A 25,837-nucleotide genomic window follows, 5' to 3' on the forward strand; every position below is an offset into this window, starting at 1 on the left:
TTAGATGGTTGGCAGTTCTGAACTGTGCGTTTCTTCAGAAACATCCTGCCTCGCACAGCTAAACTGTGGAATGAACTGTCAGCTGTGGTATTTCCGGACCGATACGACCTTCAAGAAAAGAGCCGACTCACATCTTAAATGCCCCTTATGCCACGCCCTGGTGTCCATGGGCGGCGATAATCACTTGGCATCAGGTGATCCGTCTGCTCGTTTGCCTCCTATATTATTATCATTTAAAAAATAGGAAAGCTTCATGAAAGTCGCTCCCTTCAAATAGGACTAAAAAATTGGCATGTTTTTGACGCATTGTCATTGTCAAAATTTAACGTGAATATTGAGCAAAAATAATCAAAAACAACTAAAAATTTACATAAAATAGCCCACAGTGGCTTAATATTTTTGAATCAACCATAACTATCTTACAATATGCAGATTTAAAGTTAGTTAGTAGGTAGACTCATTAGGTATAGGTACGTACAATTTTTAATACACTATTATTACATATTATAATAGACTTTGGATCACCTACGTTTACCGTTAACACAGCTGAAGGCGCTTTCAGCGCTGCCTCTTGTTAATACTTCAAGTCTCTTTCAGTGACATTCACTAGTAACAATGACCGTCCCACCGGTGGGAATCGACCTCGGCACGACGTACTCGTGCGTGGGCGTGTTTCAAAACGGCAGGGTCGAGATCATAGCCAACGACCACGGCAACAGGACCACTCCGTCTTATGTCGCCTTCAACGAGAATGAGAGGTTGATAGGAGATGCTGCTAAGAATCAGGTAAAAATTAATGATAGGTAACATAGTTTAACTTACCTACTTTGGTTTAATTTATGTAGGTTATATGAGTACCTAAAGAGAATCATATTCGAATGTATGATTTGTCTTTTAGGCAGCAACGAACCCAAAAAACACAGTTTTCGATGCCAAGCGGTTGATCGGAAGAAAATTTGACGATCCCTGTGTTCAAAATGACCTTAAAAATTGGCCATTCGAAGTCATTGCGGAAGGTGACAAGCCAAAAATTGTCGTTGAATACAAAAAAGAAAAAAAGAAGTTCACTCCAGAAGAAATATCCTCGATGGTGTTGACAAAAATGAAAGAAACTGCTGAAACGTATTTAGGAGGAGCTGTAAAAGATGCAGTTATAACGGTCCCTGCTTACTTCAATGATTCGCAACGCCAAGCCACCAAAGATGCTGGGACAATTTCTGGACTACATGTTCTTAGAATTATCAACGAGCCAACCGCTGCTGCCCTCGCTTATGGTTTGGATAAAAATTTGAAAGGTGACAAGAATGTTCTTATATTCGATCTTGGTGGTGGAACATTTGATGTTTCAATTCTCACGATATCTGAGGGATCGCTCTTTGAAGTCCGGTCGACATCAGGGGACACACATTTAGGTGGTGAAGACTTTGATAGTCGAATGGTTGATCACTTTGCGCAAGAATTCGAAAAGAAATACAAGAAAAATTTAAGGAACAACCCTAAATCAGTCAGAAGATTACGCACAGCCTGCGAACGAGCGAAAAGAACTCTTTCAACTAGCACCGAAGCCAACTTGGAGGTCGATGCATTATTCGAAGGCATAGATTTTTATTCAAAAATCACAAGAGCACGCTTCGAAGAGCTAAACTCTGATCTGTTTCGAGCTACGCTGGCGCCTGTAGAGAAGGCATTAAAAGACGCTAAAATGAATACAAGAGAAATACACGATGTCGTATGTGTAGGCGGTTCAACGCGAATTCCTAAGATACAACGACTGTTGCAGGCGAGTGATAATACTTATAATATAATATACATCAATCGTATATGCTTTAAATATTTTTTTTTTTAATATTATAGGAAACTAAGTTTAAGGAAACTTTACTTTTAACAATTCATAAAACTAACTTTTAACTAATGCATTTCAGGAATTTTTCGGTGGTAAATCCTTAAATCTTAATATAAATCCCGACGAAGCTGTCGCATACGGTGCTGCTGTCCAAGCCGCTATAGTCACAGGATCCAAAGACGAGCGTATAGCTGACGTTCTGTTGGTGGATGTAATACCGCTGTCTCTTGGAATCGAGACTGCAGGAGGCGTCATGACGAAGCTGGTTGATAGGAACACCAGAATCCCAATAGAGCAGAAGCAAATATTTACGACTTATGCTGATAATCAACCAGCAGTCACTATTCAGGTACCTAAAGCAATTTCTAAATTAATAATCAGATGATACAAATACTTACCTAGTATTTACTTAGTTATTTATTCAAATTGTCATAAATTTGCAGATATACGAAGGCGAGAGAGCACTGACCAAGGATAACAATTTGCTAGGGACATTTAATCTGTCGGGCATACCTCCTGCGCCAAGAGGTGTGCCTCAGATTGAAGTAAGTTACATACATTATTTTAGTAAAGCCTATATTAGCTTTTTTTTTCTTCCTCGCGTTATCCCGGCATTTTGCCACGGCTCATGGGAGCCTGGGGTCCGCTTGACAACTAATCCCATGATTTGACGTAGGCACTAGTTTTTACGAAAGCGACTGCCATCTGACCTTCCAACCCAGAGGGTAAACTAGGCCTTATTGGGATTAGTCCGGTTTCCTCACGATGTTTTCCTTCACCGAAAAGCGACTGGTAAATATCAAATGATATTTCGTACATAAGTTCCGAAAAACTCATTGGTACGAGCCAGGGTTTGAACCCGCGACCTCCAGATTGCAAGTCGCACGCTCTTACCGCTAGGCCACCAGCGCTTCTATTAAAAGCCTATATTAGCTATCGGACTATTAATTACGCTACTCGTGAACGCAACGTTCGACAGCTTAACTGGTGTATGAGAGTGCCAATTTGGCGAGGTTTGGTTAGGTTCGATGATGTTCTGAAATGTAGGGAATTTAAATCCTTGTAACTATAGGTAATGTTTGTGCAAAACAAATTTCACTTGTTTGTTTATTATTCGAATCAGGTGTCATTTGACATCGACGCCAACGGCATCCTGACAGTGAAGGCCCAGGACCGAAACACTGGGCGGTCGGAGAACATCACCATATCGAACGACAAGGGTCGTCTGTCTAAGAAGGATATCGAGAAGATGCTACAAGACGCTGAGAAGTTCAAGAAGGAAGACGAAGCCGTGAGAAAACGCGTGGGGTTGAAGAATCAGCTTGAGGCGTATGCTTATGGGTGCAAAGCGGTTAGTTGTCTTTTGTACCTACCTATGTTTATTCTCTACGAAATTTCTGTAAACGTTATGAAAATTTATATTACCTTAAAGCCTGACCAGGAATATATGATCATGCGCCATGTTGCGGAATTTCATTGGAACTAATTTCTTACACTGGCAATAATTTTAATGATAGGTTGTCACTGTTGTCAGTGTCATTGTGGCGGTTTACTTGAATAATACTTAAGTGTTGAATATTAAATAATAAATGACAAAAAATGGCCAAAACTATACATAATCAACAGCGAAACATTGTCAATAATGTAAATAATAAATTGCTGGAAAAGAACCGTTCGGGAAATTAAACTATTTCGCTACGAAACATTTCCAAATTAACATCAGAGCTGACCGGTAAACAAATCAAAAGTCATTATAGTCTGGTTATTACGACTTGGTTATTGTAGTGTTATGTTATACAAGCGAGGAAATACTTAAGTACAGTAACAAAGATGTGACTGAAAATTATTTACTATGGGCAAAGATATACATAACATATTACATTTACATTTTTAGTTTTAAACTTGTGTCGATAGATGGCAATAAATTTACAGTGACTACAAAATTTACTATAACAATAACTCTCTATACACTCTATTATGTTTGCTATGGGCTTTGGAGACGATCAATTTTGTTAATTAACAATGTAGCAGACCCTATGTAAGGTAATTTTGACCTATATGTGACGCGTAAGAAAATACATGAATTTTATATGGTAAAAACCGACAATAAAAAACTGTGAACACCGAATATTTGGATTCTGATTATGATTAGAGTGAATAAAAGTATGTAATTCAAAATAACGAGTTGCCAATCCACATTGTTCAGACTATACTGAACTGTTAAATGAGAATAATAGCGCCCTCTTGACAATGATCAATTGATCATATATTCCTGGCCAGGCTTTACCTATTTAATATTAAATTATGGCACGACAATACGTACCCACCATAGTAAAAAAAATCTAAAATCCCGCGATGCATTAATAATCACAAATCTCGGAGCCCAGTGAATTCCCGATAACGTAATTTGAATATCAATATTCAATCAGGACAGAGTTCCGAACAATCGTAAATATGCGATATTGGAAAACGAATTAAACACGAACTCAACGGAATTCATCGAAAACTTTTTAGTTATGCGTACGATACCTACCCTACCCAGTCTAACAACAGGTAAATCGTTTAAGTAGGTACCTACTTTCATCTAAAGTTGAAAGTGGTACCTACATAAGAGTTGGTAGCCTATTAGCAGTAAGGCGTGCGACTTTAAACCGGAGATCGCAAGTTGGTCCTTCGGCTCATGTCATTTGATGGTTAAAAATGTTAATAACATAATTTGTCTTTCATACAGGCTATAACAAACGCGGGCGACCGTCTAACAGCAGATGAAAAAGACGCCGTAGAAAGAGAGTGCACAAACCAACTGCGATGGCTCGAACAGCATCCGGACGCGTCCAAATCAGACCTAGAAGCTCACTTGAAGGAGGCTGAAAAGGTTAGTAGTTAGGTTGGGCTAATATTTGTGTGCGCACTTATTTTTTTCCCCATACTAACACCACAGCAACAAATATCGCAAATCTAACTATATTTTATTAAAGAAATTGGAACTTAAAATAAAATTACATAAAGTTCAAATTTCTTAATTTTTATCTCGCGATTTATCAACTTTTTCCCGCCGTGTACGAAATTAAACAATGAGATATCTCTAGCGAGGACCGATTGACTCACATCCACGACCGAAAATTTTTAAATATAAAAAAACGCACGATAACGTGAAGAGGCCGTTTGGAGAGCTTTTAAATTAGTTACTTACATAGAACAAGCAGATCACTTCATTACCTACTTATTTATTCTGAAAGATCGACCCCTGAATTTTATTTATTTTGTAAGGTATGCCAGCCGGCCATGATGAAGCTACATGGAGCAGTGGGTGGCGGAGGGCCGAGCTGCGCCCGCAGACCTAGCGATGATGGACCTAGAGTCACTGAACTCAATTAAATATTATGGTAGAGTCAGACCAAAATAATTCTACAGCGTTTTTTATAGCACACCAGGCGATCTAGCATAGGTTGTGTTCTCGCGTGCGATTCCATATACTTGAAGTCGCGCTAGATGTATGGAGTCGCGCACGAGAACGAAACTCATGCTAGACCGACAGACGTGTAGGCAAGTGTTTTTTTTAACGTCATAATTTCATAGAAGTTTGACGTTTAAAATAACACTTGCACGTCTGTGCTATAAGAATCTATGCAAGAGTTATCTTGGTCAGACTCTAGTAAAATTGGACAGTCGTGTAATCAGAAATCATTTATAATGTACCTTATGTTTAAAAAAGAAAGCGTTTAATAAAAAACAACAGTAAAATAATAAGGATCAAAGTATTATTAATGCCATTATAAACTCTTTAGACAATGAAAAGGTGCGTAGAGCTGGTGGTTTAGCATAAGTTTGCGTTGTCGCGCGCGAGTTCATACTTGAATTCGCGCTAGATGTATGGAGTCGCGCGCGAGAACGCAACTCATGCTAATGTAGAGGCCAAACGAACGTTCCGATGGAGTAATAAACCGAGCTGTCAACAAGGATGGCGGCTATTGCGGCTAAAGTCGATATTGTTTATCGATGAATTAAAGGATGACTCACGTTAGACCGGGCCGCTTACTTTTCTATGACACATCACGTGATGCTTTCCATAGAAAACGATGCGCCGGAATCTCCGGCACGGACACGGCCCGGTCTAACGTGAGTCATTCTTAATAGTAGATCTGATAGTATCCTGGGCTAACACAATTTTACTATGCACTGTACACATCTGTACGTAGGTACATGGTACAGTCAACGGTAAAAATATGGGTGTACAAATTATTTCAAAAATATGTCCCATAACTCTTATGTCAGTGAATTAAGAACTATGGGACATATTTTTGAGAAAGTTGTCTACACCCATATTTTTACCGTTGACTGTACCTACTCTGTGTTATAAAGACGAATGCTGAGGTGGGGCATATAAACGTTGTACATGGATCGCAATTCGATAATATGCATAAAAATAATAACAAGTTTATAGTACAAAACCGTTTTATTATAAAAATATAACAATCACTAACAGAACATTTTGTAATCATTCCAGAATAATCCCAAACCGAAGTTGTGCTTATCCGTACAAATAAATATAGAAAATTTCTAATAAACATTCGACTTAGATTCACTATTTGTGCATTTTCTAGTACTTAAAAAATATATGTCATAAATGCAATGCTTGTTCATGGGACCTTATAGGTAGTTAGTCAGACGCTATATAGGTAAATGTACTTAGTTATACCTCGAAGTTAACAGATATTTTAAAAAACACGGTGTATTAGGTAACATGTAAGTGAGGTACGAAAGAAATGGTAAAGTTGCGAATCCGTATAAAAGAGAACATAAGATCAAAGCTGGGTTGAATGCAGCGAATATTTAAGTAAAATCATCCTTTACGTACTGCGAGCTGCAAAATTGCATGGACACTGGGTGTACATGCTATAACAGAATGTCATTCGTTCAGTTCTTCAGTTGATTTCTTTCGTTCCTATTTTAGTAGTTTTGGTTTGCTTAAAAAAATATTGACATAACATAATCTATTTTTATGTAATAGGTACAATATTCGAAACCACTTAATTAATGTATTCGAGAAGCACTTTATGAATTATTATTTTAATGCTCAGATAAAACACAGATTTATAACTTTCATCTTGTATATTATAATTTGGTATTTTGACAGTCTTCACTTTGGAAGCAAGCGATCTAACTTTGCAGTAGGAAGTCTTATAATAATAAGTAATCCAGTAACTTTGTCGAATTTTGTAACCTGGCTCTTTTGCGTCAAATCCGGTAGTTCTGATTTTTTGCAGACATGTTTATGATGTTGGCCCAATGAATAATCCAAGTTTGTGACTTCGAGCGCCGAACGCAACTTTGTCAAAAATCGAATAAACCGCAATTTTTTTTAGATTTGGGCGATTATAACCCTAAAGTACTAGTTTTTGGTAGTAACTTCCTAGGGCGTTTTTAAAGTAGACTAAATTTGCTACAATAAGACACTAGAATTGTCTCTGTACATCTAATATTTTCCGAGATAAAGCCTTTCAAAATTTTATAATTTTACATCAGTTCTTAGGTGTAATATAAGGGTTAGGCAGGTAATTTATATGAAATTCATCACCGCCACGTTCTACAAAATATTTATTTTCCTTAAAAATATTTTTTTCTTCAAAATAGGCACTCATACATTTTTTTATGGAAAATAAATATTTTGTAGAACGTGCCGGTGATGAATTCCATATAAATTACCAACCTAACCCTTATATTATAGCTAAGAACTGACATAAAATTATAAAATTTTGAAAGGCTTTATTTCGGAAAATATTAGATGTACAGAGACAATTCTAGTGCCTTATTGTAGCAAATTTAGTCTACTTTAAAAACGCCCTAGGAAGTTACTATCAAAAACTAGTACTTCAGGTTTATAATCGCCCAAATCTAAAAAAATTGCGGTTTATTAGATTTTTGACAAAGTTGCGTTCGGCGCTCGAGGTCACAAACTTGGATTATTCACTGGGCCAACATCATAAACAAGCCTGCAAAAAATCAGAACTACCGGATTTGACGCAAACGCAAAATGTATAATTTTACTGTATTAAAGGGTGCAATCCAAATTTCGCGATAACACAAATAATCTCGTTAATTTAGTCTTTTACTCCAGCACTTAGGTATTATGAAAATGGACTCACTTATGTATTATGGAGTGGCGCACATAGATTTTCGTACATTGGTCCGCCCGCCGAAAGCGTATCTTCTTTTTATGCTAAACAATGGTCAAATTAATAAAATATATAAGGCAAACGCGCCTATGTATTCAATATTAACATAAACACATATTTTGTGATATAGATTCGTAGTGTACATGTTTCGCACATTCATCAATTACAATCAAGACAATATAAAAGAAAATTAGCTTGTGTTCGATGTATTGTAGCTCTATAATTATATATCTTATAATTGTCTATACTATACTGATCAGTGGCAAATCATTCATAACACCATACTCTCACCAGGTCTACCGCTCAATTCAGACTGTTCTTATGAAATGTGAAGTTATTATGGTTCACTGTGATTTGGTAAAGTTCGGCGGTGTGCGGTGTGATGGTGGTGCGTCGGAATTTAAGGAAAAACAATGAAATTATATCACGGTAGACCCGTTTGTGTAATTAAATAGGTGTGTAACTGGTTTTTGTTATGGTCAGTTAGGAAACATTGTTCACCATTAGTCCCAAACTAAGCTACTTTATTTAGCTTTTGAAGAGCTCATACAACTCGCTGGCGATCCTTCTAAGTTAAGCGGTAGCCCGGTAGCTGTATTTCCCCTAACATCTTAAAATTAAGCACTACCTACCAGTTTTACGTTGTATTCACTAAAATAATAATAATATAGACTACGCCACTGATCTTAAATCTTACTGCTACCATCACCTTTATAAGGCAATCATTGATAATATTTTATATGGAAATAGTAGCTTGTTTCGTGAGGAGCATTTTGGTATCAAACACTAGAAATTAGAGATTAGTATCATCAATATTGAAATGATTTACTAATATTTGAATCTCCTCACAAAATTCCTTATAAAATAAATACAGAGAACCAAACACCGCCAAAATAACAACAAAACAGAACACCAAATTTAAATTAACCCTGTACCACAAATTATAACGTAATCATCACAGAATCGCTAAGTAATTTAACATTGTTAAATAATATTATAATGTAATATATCATGTAACATTTTGCTAAAAATAAATAATTTCAATTTTGTGCATACTTTATAGTGCTTTCAAAACTTTTTGTACAAAACCTTGCTGGATTTCATCGGCTCTGAAAAGAGAAAGAATATTCGTATTAGTTTTTTTTTAGTACTTATTCATAACTTGTCGGATCGATTAAATTCAAAATCGATATCTAAAGGTCATTATGGACATTTCATTACTAGGGCCGGTTGCACCGAACCGTCAGTTACGACATCAGCTGCCACCATGGTACCTGTACCCGCCTTTACGCGATTATCACACTGATGGGAATTTAACAGAATTGGATTTATCAATTCTCTCTGCTCCGGTGAAACGAGACAGCGCTTTGCACGTATATTGCGACACCGGATGAATTGACCCATACATATATGAAGCTAAGACCTGCTGTTCAACTGAAGCCTTAGCTTCATATATATAAGGGTCAATTCATAACTGTCAAAACTTAAATGTCACGTTACACAGACAATCCCCCGTATTCATAAACTACAAACCTCAATTAGCTAATAATCGTTGTCTTTATCTGTCATTTTTACTTATGTATTTGTAAGAAAGGGACAAAACATAATTTAACTAAATCAGGTCCGTAAAGTTTTATGAATAAGGGGGTAGGTATATTGTTTTTTTGTGGAACTTGTTCTTACCGGTTACTAGTGACGGTGTGCATCAAGTTGATGATGTAGCGCGGACAGACGTCCTCATGCATGACGCGCGCGTGGAACAGCAGGCCTTGGCACAGGCAGTATAACAGCTCCACTAACGGCAGGTACTCGGGGATGAGGCCTTTCTGGTAGCCCCACGAGCCCAGAATCTGTGATACAATAAAAGTTACTGTAAAGAAAGGTGCGTTGAGTACAGATCTAGCGATATGTTAAGCGAGTCTTGCGTGAGTTTCGCTTATTAGGCGTGCAATCAACAATCAATACGCAGTCGAATGTTGATAGTGACCCTGCGGCGCTCCGCTACAAGGTGGAGTCGGCATTCGTTAGTGGTTTTAGACGGTAGTCCTACCACGTAAACGCATTTCCCCAACGTTAAAAAAATCTCATCTTAAGATACTTGTAAACTTTTTCAGCAACAAAGACCTGAAGTGATGAAACTTCGGTGCTTCAGAGGCCGCGCTATTGGCGCCAAGATTTCGTAATTCATTTCAGTATTTTCATCAAACTAAACCTCGAATCAAATCTGCGGCCGCGGAACAAAAGTCATCGACACATTCTGTTGCGAGCCGTTGGGCGCTTTTATACATTAACGTGGTCGTTTACGTATGCAATCGCTTTTAAATTCATTCGATATTCGGTTTCCGTCGACGATAAACTAAAAACGACTGCATCACAATCTTATGTTTAGATACCTTGCTCTATCGTGACGTTGGCGACCACGGTATAGTATAAAAGCACTCGTTGGCAATTTCGTCCGTTACCTGCAGCGTGGACGTGAGCGGGGCTAAGGCGATGGGCGTGGAGGGCGCCACGCGGAAGGCGGCGCCGGCCAGGAAGCCCGCGGGCAGCGCCCACAGCGCGCTGTCGCGCCCCAGCGCGCGGCACAGCAGGCACACTATCAACTGGAAACAAAATCATTACTTTAATAAACAGTATAATGGAAACATTCACTGGATCACTAGACCATCGCTCTGCCAACTGAGCTACCGAGATTTACCCCGTGTCAGCGAATATTTCCACCGTATTCTTCATATGCGCCGATCAACAGCGATCCATTGTTACCAATCAATCTGCATATTTGAATTTAAAATCTAAAATCTGCCGCTATACAAATCTAAAATTTTCCTCGGCGCCAAAACCACAAGCAGGCACGTGAGAATGCGTAAAAGAATTTACCTTGTAATACTTTACTGCTTGATCCTCGATTTTCTGTTAGGTACAGTCAAGTGTAAAAATATGGGTGCACACATAATACTCAAAAATATGTCCCATAGCTCTTATGTCAGCGAATTAAGAACATATTTTTAAGAAGTTATATGCACCCATATTTTTACACTTACCTGTACATTTATCGGCTACGTATCAAAAAAGAGAATGTGAAAGAGTTTATTGGCTTTCTAAAATCTTTGTACGTTTTGGAACAATTCGCAGTATAAGTTGTTAAACGGGCAAAATTTCTACACACGCTCTACTCCCTCAACAATAAAGGTGTATTTAGATTTAGATCGTTTTGGACCCCTTATTTCACTTAATTGCAGATACGTTTACGCCGAGAAGTCGATGTAGAGGTACTTACCCTATAAATTCCTATGTAACCTCCGAAGAAAATGCCAAGTTTCATATGCGAGAACTTCAAAGACTTGAACGCTTTAGCCGGAGTCAGTATCTTAGGGATAATCTGCCGGAGCATCGTCATTGCGCAGCCGACGCCGAATAGCTGCGCTGTACCCTGCAACATTCGTTATGTTCATATCTTTAAACTCGTATTGTTTACCTCTATCTATATAGTCTGTATCTTTAGGTATTTAAATAAAAGCAAATTACTCCTTAAGCCAGTTGAGGGTAGATGAAAACATTACACAATCAAATAATGTAGGTTAAAGTCAAGTCGTTCAGTGACAGATCCAGGCGGTATTGTATTTGGTTGGTTAACCAATAAATGTTATAACTACTCGAAAATGTACAATTTTTTTGTTTACTTTTATTTAAATACAGAGTATAAACGGTGTAAGTGACAAGTGTATAGGGGCCACACATAAAAACAGCCGTGTATTGACATCAAACTGCCAGTGCGGTTTTTTAACTTGATTTTTTTTTCATGCTATATTTATTTATGTTTAATTCCGTTTATCAATCATTTGTTCTATGCGCTTCTCTTTAAATTACGAAACCTGCATAAATCTAAATTCAGACATTATCATTATCCATTAGCCTCTTACCGAATCCACTAAACTATTAAGGACTAGGATCATATTAACGTGATTCGAGTCCGACTAGGTTTTGTATAAAATATTAATAGTTGACATAAATGTTGTAAGTATACCTATCTACCGTAAAATTGCGACAATGTAACCTTCCAATTTAAAGATTATTATTTTCAGAACTATAGGTAACTATATAATTAATAGTATATATAGTATACATTTTAAAAAGCAAAATATAATCATAATACCACCTGTTGACATTCGCGACTCAGGTACCTAATGTTGTCATGTTAGGTTACAAGTGTCACGCCGCTGAAGGCCACGCCATCATAATTAACATACTACACGTATTGCAGATAGATAAACATAGATTATCCAAACAACGAATACGAATACATCTGTTTAAACTACAAGGTTTCAGGTATTTCGAATTGTTTGCGGTTTTATCGAGTGTGGACATTAGCCCTTTTCCATTGCTGACTCGGATGATATAGGAATATAGTTATTTGTTTTACAAGGGGGCAAAGTTGTTGTTTAACCGCTCGTGCTAAAATTGATACCCGAGCAAGCGAAAGATTCCAAAATTGAACCACGAGCGTAGCGAGTGGTTCGAAAAATGGAATATTGAGCGTTGCGAGGGTTTCAAAGCACGAGGGTTAATCAAAATTTGCCCCCGAGTGAAACACAAAATTTTTCACCACACCAACCCGAAGCAAATATTAAATGTAAATTATTAAACAAAATCAAACCAAATCAAATCCAAATGAATGTTATTATCATCAAATATTTATCATCCAAAATCATCATTTAAAAGTCAATTCTACCAGCAAACATAAGAAAACAACTCAAAATTTGCATTTGATTACTTTGCCTCACATGTGAATAAAATGCAACTTTGCTATCAGTAATTCACATGTGAGGCAAAGTAATGAAATGCAAATTTTGAGTTGTTTTCTTATGTTTGTTTGCTGGTAGAATTAACTTTTAAAATGATGATTTTGGATGATAAATATTTAATAACATTCATTTGGATTTGATTTGGTTTGATTTTGTTTGATATTTCACATTTAATATTTGCATTCGCTTGCTCGGGTATCAATATAAGCACGAGCGGTTAAACAACAACTTTGCCCCCTTGTAAAACAAAAAACTATTAAACTACAAGGTTTAAGGTACTTATTTCGAATTGTTTGCTGTTTTATCGAGTGCGGACAGCCGTTCTTTTCCATTGCTGACTCGGATGATATAGGAATAAATTAATTTTGTATTTAGCAGAAACTTCTGCAAACGGTACAATAAAGGAAAAGTGGAAACTCACTCGAACTGTCAGACTGGACTCCAGGATGGATTACCTGGCCGCGTAGCCAACGTGCCAATCGTTAACGCTCCGTAGCGTATCGTAGCCATCTCTCTCTATCACTCTTCCATATTAATGTGACAGCGACAGTTGCGTTTCGTTCGCTACGGAGCTTAACCACTCACATGATTGATATTTTTCAGTGACCTCTATTATTATGATAAAATAAGGGTGACAGCGTGCAACTACAGTTGCTAAAAACATGTGAGTTGATAACCGATTGCACGTTGACTACGCACTCTGGTATCCCAGAGTCGTGAGTTCGAGTCTCGACCGAGACAGTGAAATTTTACACTTTTCTTTATTTTTAAGCATTATGATATAGGATAACTACTTTAGATTATTTACTAAACCAAGATAACTCTGCAGCTATTTTTATAACAAACGTGCAAATGTTATAAACAACCGGCCAAGTGCGAGTCGGTCTCGCGAACGAAGGGTTCCGTACCATTACGCAAAAAACGGCAGAAAAATCACGTTTATTGTATAGGAGCCCCAGTGAAATATTTATTATATTCTGTTTTTAGTATTCGTTGTTATAGCGCCAACAGAAATACAATATCATCTGTTAAATTTCAACTGTATCACGGCTCATGAGATAGAGCCTGATGACAGACAGACGGACGGACGGACGGACGGACTGTGAAGTCTTAGTAATAGGGTCCCGTTTTTACCCTTTGGGTACGGAACCCTAAAAAACATACAACCAAATTGAGAACCTCTTCCTTTTGGAATATAGAATTCGTTTAAAAACGCGCAGGTAAAACACTTAACATGGAACACACACACACAGTGACATGGAACGCGAGAGGAGAGCTTTGACTGTCCGTGGCAACATGATAGCCCGCAGGAGTGCCGGGTGTAGCAGGGGAGTCAAACGTACATTATTTAATTCGTATTGTCTCTCTTTCTACACATGTCAACTGTGGGTCAGATGCAGCAGGAAATCGTACAGCGCCATCCGTGTGCAGTATAAAACGCTCGATTCGTTTAAAAACGCGCGGGTAAAACGCTCGAATATTACATCCGTTGCAATAGATGAGTACACATGTATTACCTTCAACACGTAGTTGACACAATTCCCCGCGTGGGGACAAGCCGGGCTCCTGCCTCCAACGCCTTCCACCGGCTCCCCTACTTGTTTCGACACTCGGGGAGGCGTGAAGAACCTGCAATTATGAAAAAGTTAGAAAGTGGAGTCGAAAAATACAGAGTGGTGAGAAAAGAAATGTTTTCTGTCATTTAGGTAAGTATATGATGTTGAAGAGTGGTTACTTTAAATTTTTTGACTGGGTATTAAGTAAAGAATTAGAGTAGGTAGGTATGTACCGTAAAATCAGGTAACTTTACTCCACAACTTACAACTATGGTCCAAGTTCAAGTTCCAGTAAAATATGTATGTATAAATATTTTTCAAATTATAATGAGTATCTAATATAGAAAAATTAGTATATCTAAGCAAAAAAATTAATGTAACGAGTACAAATCAAAAAGACTCGTTGATAATCCACGTTACCATAAAACTGGACCATAGTGGTATTATAGGACTATGGTTACCTGATTTTACGGTACCTACTTCATGCACTAGAACTGTGTGATACGTACCAAAACAAAGGAGTCCGTTTCGGATTCTCTCGTTCTTTTCGCATTAGATAGAAGAAGACAGCACTTCCAAGCATGAAGATAAGCGTTTCCCTGCCAGGGGACCGTCGGAGCCAACCCTTCATTTCTAGTGTCCTTAACCAATATTCAAATACCTAAAAATAAATAGTTGTTTATTAAAAACTACTTAGCATGAAACAAAGTTCAAACTGTAACTACATAAGTTACGGCCATTATTCTTACACATAAGCATAGAGAAATATAGTAAGAATGGAGTGCTCACTCCATACATCAGTTTTGGTACCAAAACGACTATTATTTTCGCAGTCGACATGTAGCATCGAGTAGTGGAATTATCAGTACCGCTACTTGATAATAGAATTCTCTAGTCTCGCGAATCACGAAAATTGTATTGAACAACAATTTACAATTAATATTAAAAGCAGAAGGAGTTGAAAATAGAGTTCTGGTTAATCCGGTTATAATATTAGCTGAAAATTGTTGAGCGTTAGACTTTTAGGTTGCTGAACATCTATTGTCAAGTAGCAGTACTGATAATTCCGCTACTCGATGCTAGATTTCGACTACGAAAATAATAGTATACATAGTATAGTATACTATTATTTTCGTAATCGTATTTTCGGAAAATAATAGTATACGTAGTCGTTTTGGTACTAAAACTCATGTATGGAGTGAGCACTCTATGTAAGTATGTCATAACATAAGTTACATAACATGAACGTATACGGTTTACGATGTGTAAAATGCCCTATGTGACCTTGCGGTTCACAAACATATTTTTTTAATTACCATCCACACTGTTAGTAAACCTAATTACAAACCTTAATTGTAAACCTTATTACAAAAGGCATTAGGTCCACCGATGGACAGTTAATTGCTGTTTGTACTTAGGTATATTTGAATTTTAACTTACCAAGTTAACGAAAAGGTTAACAACCATCACTCTTCTGTATGGCGGTTCACAGTACACCGCTAGACCACTGATGGTGCAGGGCAGCAATACTGTCTTATAGTAAGTGAACTCGCTGAAGAACAATTTCCTGCAACAATAATTAATTATACTAAAATAAAATAAATAAATATACATAGATCAACCTAGCCCCAAAAAACTAAGCAAACCTTGTACTATAGGCGACGATATACATACTTATATATAGATTAACACATACTTATATGTATACATAGAAAACACTCAGGAACAAATATTTGTGCTCATAACACAAATAAATGCCCTAACCGGGATTCGAACCCGGGACCATCGGGTTCACAGGCAGGGTCACTACCCACTAGGCCAGACCGGTTGTTAAATAAATAAGGATCTCTTCGTTAAAACCATTTCAAAACCTACCCAAGTTTCAACCCTCAAAGTCAAAACCATTATGATACAAGCTGTAAGGGCTCATTTAGACGGTGCAAGAAATGCGAGTATTATTACATTGCGGGTTTTAATTGGTCGGTTGAATTGGACGTAACCAACAATCAACGTCCGCAATGTAACTAAAATCGCATGCAAGTTCGCGCTCCGTCTAAATCAGCCCTAATTGCTAAATATATTTCGTCATCTTATAACGTAGATGTCCGAGTCCTTGCCACTGACACCTGAGTGAGGGCAATGCAATGTGTCACCTATTTGGGTATTACCAGATCAAGCTCCTGGACGTTTACTTTACCAACTGACAATAAAATTCTGATATATGTACTAGTTAACTCAGTGATAAGTTAATAAAAATTGTGTTTGTTAATGTTATTCTTTCCTTTTCTAATAAGAATAGTTTCCAATAGGATTAGGGCTAATGGCACTGTTACACTATTGTGTGTAACCATTTGCCTGAAATAAAAGTGCCACAAATAGATCTCATTGCCTGTTTCATTTGCAGAATCAATTTGGCTTTATAAAAATAGGCTTGTGTTATAAATAATAAAATACGAACACTACAGTTTTTTTTTTAATTATTTGATGTTTCATAAGGAGCTGTTTTTTGCCATAACAGGTTTACAATTTTAAGATATATTTTTTATAGTATACATAGGCATGTACAGTCACCTGCAATAGTATGTTACTCTTCGAAGGCCGCAAAAAATATGTGACACGCTCTTATGGCTCTACAAATAAGATCGTGTCAGATATTTTTGCGGCCAACATTGTGTAATATATTATTGCAGGTGACTGTACATGCCAGTTTGAAGGTATTTATCTATAGGCCACTAGTTACCTGAAATGAAGATTTTTCATTTCAATTTATTTTTTTCATTTTACTTTTAAGAGGCACGCACAACACAATTACAACATTTTGTTTTATAGATACCTGAATATGCAGTTTAATGTGACGAAAGAGCTTCCAACCGTGAGGCCGAATACTCCAGACTTAAGATACAGCTTAAACTGTTCCAGCATCTCTTCTTTACTCAGTTTCTTGCCTCTCATCAAGATTTGAATCTGTAACAAGATTTTTAAAATTAAATACATAAAATCTAATTCAGAACTGGACAGGTAAATGGTTGCGCGGGCGCGGTGTCGCTCCCCGCGCACCCCTTTGCATGCATATACTACAGTATTGTATTGAAAAATTTTATAACATTATTAAAATATATCAGTGTCAGTCCATGCTGTAGGAAAGCGGTCGGCAACAGGCGGCCCGTAAACCTCTCACTTGCAGCCCGCGAGCCTCCTTGGCTATTTTGTATAATAATATTGACATACAACAATGTCTGATAAAGTCATAAATATTAACAAAGTGCGGCCCGCGTCAACTTCGTTAACTACTAAGTGGCCTTTGGCTACTAAAAGGTTGCCGACCGCTGCTATAGGAGATGTGAGAAACTGTACCCATAAAAATAAGTAGTAAAAGTAGCTTTGAGCATGTTAAGTTGGAGCCATTTAGCAAAAGGTTTCCTGTCAGTAAGTAAAGATGGTGGTGGATCAGGAATTACTTCCAACTTTCTTTTATTTGGAGATTAGATAAACTTAATGTATTTAATTTAAATAGTTGTACAAGCCAACATCATTGCTCCCTACAAAAAAACCTAAAATACACTAAAAACAAAATAAATAAAATAGCCTTTATTTACAGAACAAGTTGCACATTATCTCTCAATTATCTCCCATCTTTTGTATTCTTTGTCTGCTTGCCCTTCGGCAAAGGCCTCCTCCAACCTTCTCCACTCTCTCCGATCTATTGCCACTCTACTCCAGGTACAAAAAAACCTAAAGTGCAATAGATATATTCTATGTCTAAAGACTTACCAGGTATACCATGGCATAGAATTTGTAAGCCCCTTTAATGTTACTTGCTAGCATGCTTATTGTCGCATCACTACACTTGTAAGTCCATGGATGGATTATGTTGTGACACTCCCGATGCCTACAGGCCTTGTCGAACCAAAACTTACTCACTTCCACCATATTTATAAATTAACGCTTAAATTGAAGTATTAATCGCAAGCTTACAAATGGATCACCAAAAAGCATACGTCTTAAATGTCTTAATCATATACCATGTCAAAATACATCGTCTTAATAATCAAAGTTTTTAAGTTCTAATTATGTATAATGTAATTGTCATTTGAATTGCAAATAACACCAAAAAAGGCGTGTTTATTATCACTTATATCAGCTCCAGTCACTTTATTATTCAGATATCGAAAATGTTAATGAGAAAGAGAATCGCCAGTCGAGATGAGTGAGACGAGCAAACTCAATCAAAATCTGACATCTGACTGCGACACTTGTGTTGTGACAGATCTGTTTAGAAACGGGACAAAACCAAACGCAAGAGATTTGATGGATTTGTTGTCGATGGTTTTGGTCAGACTGATTGTATAGTCCCCTCCACACTCGTGCGCGAATCGCGACGCGAAGCCGCGAACGCGAGTGTGGAGTTGATTTCGTAGATCTGCGAAATCGACTCCATACTCGCGTTCGCCGTTCGTAGTGTGGAGTGGAGCGGGCTCAAAGAATATAATACTCACTAAGCGGGCTTATCAAGAGATATAGTCTGTCAAACCAATTTGTTAGTAGATAAAGGCGCTAAATTAAACAATTACCTCCCTTATTCATAAACGCGCTACAAACCTCGATTAGCTAATAATCGTTTGTCTTTATCTATCATTTTGACTTGTGTATTTGTAAGAAAGGGATAAACCATAATAATTTAACTCAATCAGGCCATCAGGCCCGTAAAATTTTATGAATAAGGAGGTTACCAAACTACATTTTTATAATAATAAAAAAATCACACTGTACTTTCTTTAGAAAATCCCGAAAGGAAGCTCTTTAAAGTTATAACAATAACAATATTATGAACCGTATGTGGTTTTATTTTTCTAGGCTATGTGGGATATAACCTTCCTTTCCTTTCTTCTATTATTGTATTCATTAAGTTTCGAATGATTGACAAAAATACTAATAGGTACCTAATGGTACTTACTAACACGATCGCATGAAACGGAGTCAAAAAAATGACGCTTCCTTTTGCACAACCCACAAGCATGAGCCAACAGCCCTCAGCACAAGTTTTGCCCCATGGGTGAATCAACTCGTTGCAGGGCAGACGGCCCACTTTCGTATATTCCACCATAAATTTACTGATTTCAGCCATTTCAGATTACTTTCACGCAACGAGTGCATCAAGCACGATACATTTCGATCGACTGCTTCACTGATAGGTATTCATATTCACAGGAGTAATAATTAAGTATGTAAATAGGTAAATTACAAAGTCTAATCGAATGGATCCACGCCCTTTTGTTTTCATAATTATTAAGCAACACCCTATTTTAGCGTTCCGTACAAAAAACAGGCTATCTACAATGAAAACTTAATAATAATTTCAGTATCATAAATATAAAATAAAAAAGTAAAGGAAAAGAAAACCAAAATAAAATAACTTAATATAATTTCTTTCTAAAAAAAAAGGGAACCGCCTTCAAAAAACCAACCCACTGAAAAGCACAAAATAATTTTTATATGGCACCCCTATACATGTCCAGGGCTATAACCGCGAAAATCGAAGTTCGCAAATTGCGGGCATTTTTCTCTGTCACTCTTATTACGCCTTCATTGGAGTAAAAGAGAAAGATCCCCGCAATTTGCGAATTTCGGTTTTCGCGGTAGCCCCTCTGTCCCTATCCCGTCGTAAAGCAAATTTCTGCCAAAAAGTAATTATAATTAATACGTAATAATAAGAAAATTAATAATCACCCGGGTAATTACTTAGTTTTTGAAGTCGATGCCAAACCAAAATTTTAGAGAACCGATATTTTAGACAACGAAGAACGCTGCACTTTCTTGCATTATAAAGACATAGGTACTTAGTTTACTCATTAATTTAGTTCTTGTAGGTACTACATACTCGTATTTTTTTTCTGATTGGCAGCAAAGAATGTTTTTGTTGGTTTGGCACCGCCTTCAAAAACTAAGTAATTACCCGGGTGATTATTAATTTTCTTATTATTAGGTATTAATTACTTTTTGGCAGAAATTTGCTTTACGACGGGATAGGGACTGGACACGTATAGGGGTGCCATATAAAAATTATTTTGTGCTTTTCAGTGGGTTGGTTTTTTGAAGGCGGTTCCCTTTGTTTAAAAAAAGAAATTATATTAAGTTATTTTATTTTGGTTTTCTTTTTCTTTACTTTTATTTTTTTATTCTTTTTTTTATTTATTTTTTTATTTTTTACTTTTTAGTGATAGGTACTTCATTTATTTTAGGTTTTGGGCTAAAATACTAGTTTGCTATCTTTTCCATTTAGTTTTGGGCTAGTAACAACCTCTTAATGTTGGTGATGGTCTAACTCGATGATAATCGCGACAAAACATAATATAACGTTTCGGTGCTAAACGATTTGTATGTATATTGCTCCCACTCCCACTTCCAGTCCCAGTCCGAGTCCGACTCCGACTCCCATTCCCACTATTTTATCTAAACCGGTTTCAGCAACTTTTATTTGTTGGTAGCATGGACCGTTACCGGTATAACTAAAAATCAAAATATCTCATAGCTTTCACATTATTTCCTTGATATTATAGAATAAGGGAAAAGTGTGGACTGAATGTAGATGTAGTGACAAAAATTGAGAAAGGTATGTTGAGATGGTTTGGACATGTGGAAAGAATGAGTGAAAGAAGGCTAACAAAAAGAGTGTATAAGGGAGAAATGGAAGTGGAAGTTGGAAGGGGTAGACCTCGGCGGACTTTCTCTGATCAGATCGGGGAAATCCTGAAGAAAGGCCAGGTCAAGAGCACCCTAAAGCCGGCGAGCGTGTATGAGGAATGTTATGAAAGTGAAGGAAGCGAAAGAGGTATGTCAGGATCGTAGCGAGTGGAAATCCGTGGTCTCTGCCTACCCCTCCGGGAAATAGGCGTGATTATATGTATGTATGTATGTATTCTTCTTCTTCTTCTTTATATTTAAGAGCTGTGCTCTTGTCGGTGGAGCAATCTCCAACTCGTCCGGTCCTCTGCCAACTCTTTAACCTTCTGGTATGACACGACCTGAACCTTTTCTTTTATTTGGTTGAAATAATTTATTCTCGGTCTTCCTCTTCCTCTCTTTCCCTCTATTTTTCCTTCTATGATGTTCTTTAGGAACATGTCGTGTCGTAGCAGATGTCCAATTAGTACTCCTCTTCTATTTTCTATTGTCGCTATTATATTTCTTTTCTCGTTAATCCTGAATGTATGTACTTATTATAGAATACTATTTAGGTAAGGATAATGATTGACCAGATTAGCTAAATTAAGTGCAAAAATATACATAAACAACCAAGATACCGAAATATGAATACCGATTAATTTGTATGAAACATTTACCGGTATTTGGTCCCTTGGTTAATCAGTCCAATTGATTTTTCATACCATCCATGTACTGTACACTAAAACCTTCTGCAGAATGTAACACTTTTCTGAAAACCGCATCAAAATCGGTTCAGCCAAACGCGAGATAATCAAGAACAAACATACGGATCAAACTGAGAAGCTTCTTTTTTTAAAGGCGGTTAGGAAAAAAGTTGATTGACCCACCTGGTGGAACTCTGCAAGATAGGCACACGACGACAAGTCGGTTAACCAAAACAAAGTGTGCCTATGTTGCACCACACCTGAGTTCCACTAGGTACAGCCATAATTGTTAATGGTGAATTCTGAATACAATTTGAGACTCCGGTTGGACTATGATGCCGTGCCGTAAAGATACAACGGTCTTTTGATAGACATAGCTAAGCGCCACCCTAAGGCGTGTAGGCTTATACATAAAGAAAGGAATAGAAAGCGCTTACTCTTTCTTCTGATAAGCTTCCGTAGCTCAGTTGGTTAACAGCGATTGGACCGGTGTTCCAAAATATCGCAAGATCGAGTCTTGCTGGAAGCGTCGAACATTCCGATCTTTTCGTCTGTCAAAACCAATGGGGTTGGCCGGTCGAAGTATTTAGTAGATCCCATCTATGCAAACCTTTGACAGTTGCCAACCCTATTTGTGCAAAAGTATTGGCACCGATTAATTGAGTAAAATGATGGAATTTGAAACTACATATGTAGTAAAGTCGGTTCTTTTTGAAGTGAAAACTTTGTGGGAACACTCGATTGACATCATGTGTTTTAACAGAAACACAGAATTGTTCTGATAAGAACAGTTGCGATCGACTGACACTCTGCGATTAAACAGAGAAACAGGACGTGCCCTGACAAGGGCAGTTTTATGTTGCTCTGAGAAGAACATTTTACGTCGCCCTGATAAGGGCAGTTTGCGTGCTCTGAGAAGAGCAGTTTTATATTGTCCCGAGAAGGACAGTTTAATATCCGGAGCCTGCAGCACCCTCGTCGATCTCGTCGTGTCTTCCAATCAGCGAGCGCGTAGCAGCGAAGCGAGGCACGGCGATCCGACGACGCGATGTTTACTCCACGGCGGCCGGCGAGCGAAAGGGCTGGCGCCGGCGGCCAACTCAGTTTTATTCCAGCGCGGCACGCGCCGTGCCTGCGCAGTGGCACGCGCGCGCTCTCGCTCTGGCACGCGCCCGCGCACCGTATATCTCCATCTCACTCTATTGTAAATACGTCTCTTTCTTGCTTTTCTCAAATTGTGTATAAATACCGTGAGTTTTGTAAATAAATTATCATTCTTGTACATACCAACAAGTTTTTCACTTCTACTACTACAAACCTTCTGATACACCAATAGCCATAGCTTGCTATAGTGGTGACCACCGACTCTGGACAAGAAGAATCACAATCAAGAAGATGCCTCCCAACGATGAAAAAAAAAGCGACGCCCCGGAAGAAGCCAGCAGCCTCACCAGCCCATCTCCGGCAGCAGCACTTCTATCTCACGATGTGGCGGCGATATCACTCTCCCTGCGCGTCCCACCGTTCTGGCGAGACCAGCCAATACTCTGGTTCTGCAGTTTCGAGGCGGCAACGGCAGAGCTGAAGAGAAGCCAGGCGCAGCTCGCTCAGATGGTTATCGCGCAGCTAGAAAAACAAGATATTCAAAATATCAGCGACCTCATCTACTCCCCGCCTGAAGATAATTACTACACCGCCATCAAAAACAGACTCATCTCGGTGTACGAGGAGAGCAACAGCGCGCAGACCAAGAAGCTGTTATCCCAAGTCGAGCTCGGGGAGCAGAAACCCAGTCAGCTGTTACGACGGATGAAGACGCTGAACAAGGAGAAGTTTCCTGAGACAACGATACAGATGATGTGGCTTGATCATCTCCCGCCACACGTACGCTCCGTGCTCACCGTCAGCGAAGCATTCAAAATTAAAACGACGTTAGAGGACCTCGCGCTGCTCGCCGACAAAATGTTGGAGCACACGCCAACATCAGCGTCGCACCAAATCGCCGCAGTTTCTACTCCCGCAGTCTTACCACCTTCACTACCAACACCTCCACCGTCTACATCAGCTCTCGACGCACAGTACCTCATCGGCGAGATTAGACGGCTATCGCTCGAAGTCGCCGAGCTCCGTTCGAGACCGCGCGAAAACTATAATCAACGCTACAGCCGCTCGCACCGCCGTTTCCCATCGCGCCCACGAAACCAATCGCAAGACCGAAGCCCACGCAGCCGCAGAAGCTCGCCGATGCCGTATTGCCATTACCACCGCCGTTTCGGGATGGACGCTCAGAAATGCGCACAGCCGTGCAGCTTCAAACCGATACCGGCAACACCATCAACAGCGGAAAACTAGACGTAACGCTGGATGCGGCGGAAACCAGCGTTACAACAAGATCTCACCGCCTCTTCGTACGTGACCGAACCAGCAAGCTCGTTTTCTTGGTTGACACGGGAGCCAACATCTCCGTCCTGCCAAGAACACCCGGCACGAAGGCGCAACCCCTACCCTTTCAACTGTACGCCGCCAATAATACAGTTATTCCCACCTACGGCGAGAAGACGCTGGAGCTCGATCTCAACCTACGCAGACCATTCCGGTGGAAGTTCATCATCGCTGCAGTATCGAAGCCAATCATCGGTGCAGACTTCCTGGACTACCACCACATCATAGTCGACATCACCAGGAGACGACTGATCGACGGCAAAACCCTACTATATACGAACGCACAACTCTGTACCGCAAACATACCTACCGTGCGCAGTATAGACGTGCAACAGTCGTACCACAACATACTTGCCGACTACCCTGGTACAACTCGTCTCACCTCCATGAAGCTCAGCCCGAAACACAACGTCGAGCATTTCATCGAAACAACCGGACCACCACTTCACTGCAGACCACGTCCGATTGCACCGCACCGCTACGAACTCGTGAAGAAAGAATTTGCCAACATGATGGAACAGGGCCTATGCAGACCAAGCAAAAGCCCTTGGGCATCACCTCTTCACGTCGTACCAAAGAAAAATGGCGAATTACGTGTGTGTGGCGATTACCGACGGCTTAACGCAATTACTAAGCCCGACCGCTACCCAATCCCACGCATACGTGATTTTACCTACCAACTCGCCGGCAAGCAAATATTCTCCACCTTGGACCTCAACCGCGCCTACCAACAACTACCAATAGCAGAGCAAGACGTCGAGAAGAGCGCCATCATAACTCCATTCGGCTTATTCGAGTTTCCAAGAATGTGCCCCGGCCTAAAAAACTGCGGACAGACATTCCAACGCTTCATACATGAAGTACTGCGCGACCTCGACTTCGTGTTCCCGTTCGTTGACGACCTACTTATCGCGTCAGCCGACAAAGCTACGCACGAGAAGCACCTACGCGCCGTACTAAGCAGACTCGAAGACTACGGTATCACTATCAACCCGTCGAAATGCGTATTCGGACAGCCATCGGTCAAGTTCCTGGGCTACGAAGTCAGCAAAGACGGCATACGACCACCTACCGAGAAAGTGCAAGCAATCATCGACTACCCTAAGCCGAAAAACATCGATGAGCTGCGAAGATTCCTCGGCATGCTGAATTTTTACCGCGAAAACATTAAAAACGCCGCGCAAATTCAAGCACCACTCTGCAAATACCTACACAATGCGAAGAAGCGCGACAAGACCGAAATCAGCTGGGACGGCGAAGCTGACGAAGCTTTCGACGCGTGCAAAGCGAGCATCCAAAACGCCGCTTTGCTCGCGCACCCCTCCCACCACGCCCCGCTAGCAATATTTAGCGATGCGAGCGACAGAGCCGCGGGAGCATCGCTAAACCAATTCGTGAACGAAGCTTGGCAACCACTTGGCTACTTTTCTAAAAAGTTCTCCGATGCCCAGACCCGCTACAGCACATTCGACCGTGAACTACTAGCAATATACCTCAGTACGAAGCACTTCCGGAAGATGTTCGAAGGACGTGAACTTATAATTTTCACCGACCACAAGCCGCTCACCTACGCATTCACCAAAACAAGCAATAACAACGAATCACCGCGCCGCACCCGTCAGCTGTTGTATATCAGTGAATTCACTACTGA

General features: G+C 39.2%; 2 protein-coding genes across 2 annotated transcripts; one reads left to right on the forward strand and one right to left on the reverse strand.

Annotated features, from left to right (window-relative positions):
• Positions 1-299: 299 nt before the first annotated feature.
• Positions 300-5,571, forward strand: LOC134803322 (heat shock 70 kDa protein cognate 2-like). Its single transcript, XM_063776117.1, has 8 exons — positions 300-470; positions 598-786; positions 899-1,780; positions 1,923-2,192; positions 2,287-2,388; positions 2,967-3,194; positions 4,575-4,718; positions 5,114-5,571. The coding sequence occupies exons 2-8, from the start codon at positions 616-618 to the stop codon at positions 5,219-5,221; spliced, it is 1,905 nt and encodes a 634-aa protein (XP_063632187.1). The 5' UTR covers positions 300-470; positions 598-615; the 3' UTR covers positions 5,222-5,571.
• A 709-nt stretch (positions 5,572-6,280) lies between these two features.
• Positions 6,281-18,505, reverse strand: LOC134803262 (transmembrane protein 135-like). The gene is made up of 9 exons (XM_063776005.1): positions 18,149-18,505; positions 17,211-17,341; positions 15,818-15,944; positions 14,887-15,038; positions 14,339-14,450; positions 11,297-11,449; positions 10,482-10,622; positions 9,703-9,869; positions 6,281-9,128 (listed from the first exon to the last, which is right to left on the reverse strand). Exons 1-9 carry the CDS (start codon positions 18,305-18,307, stop codon positions 9,077-9,079), a joined length of 1,194 nt encoding a protein of 397 aa, XP_063632075.1. The 5' UTR covers positions 18,308-18,505; the 3' UTR covers positions 6,281-9,076.
• Between the last annotated feature and the right edge of the window lie 7,332 nt (positions 18,506-25,837).

Source organism: Cydia splendana, chromosome 2 (genome assembly GCF_910591565.1).
Source record: "Cydia splendana chromosome 2, ilCydSple1.2, whole genome shotgun sequence".
Classification (NCBI taxonomy): domain Eukaryota; kingdom Metazoa; phylum Arthropoda; class Insecta; order Lepidoptera; family Tortricidae; genus Cydia; species Cydia splendana.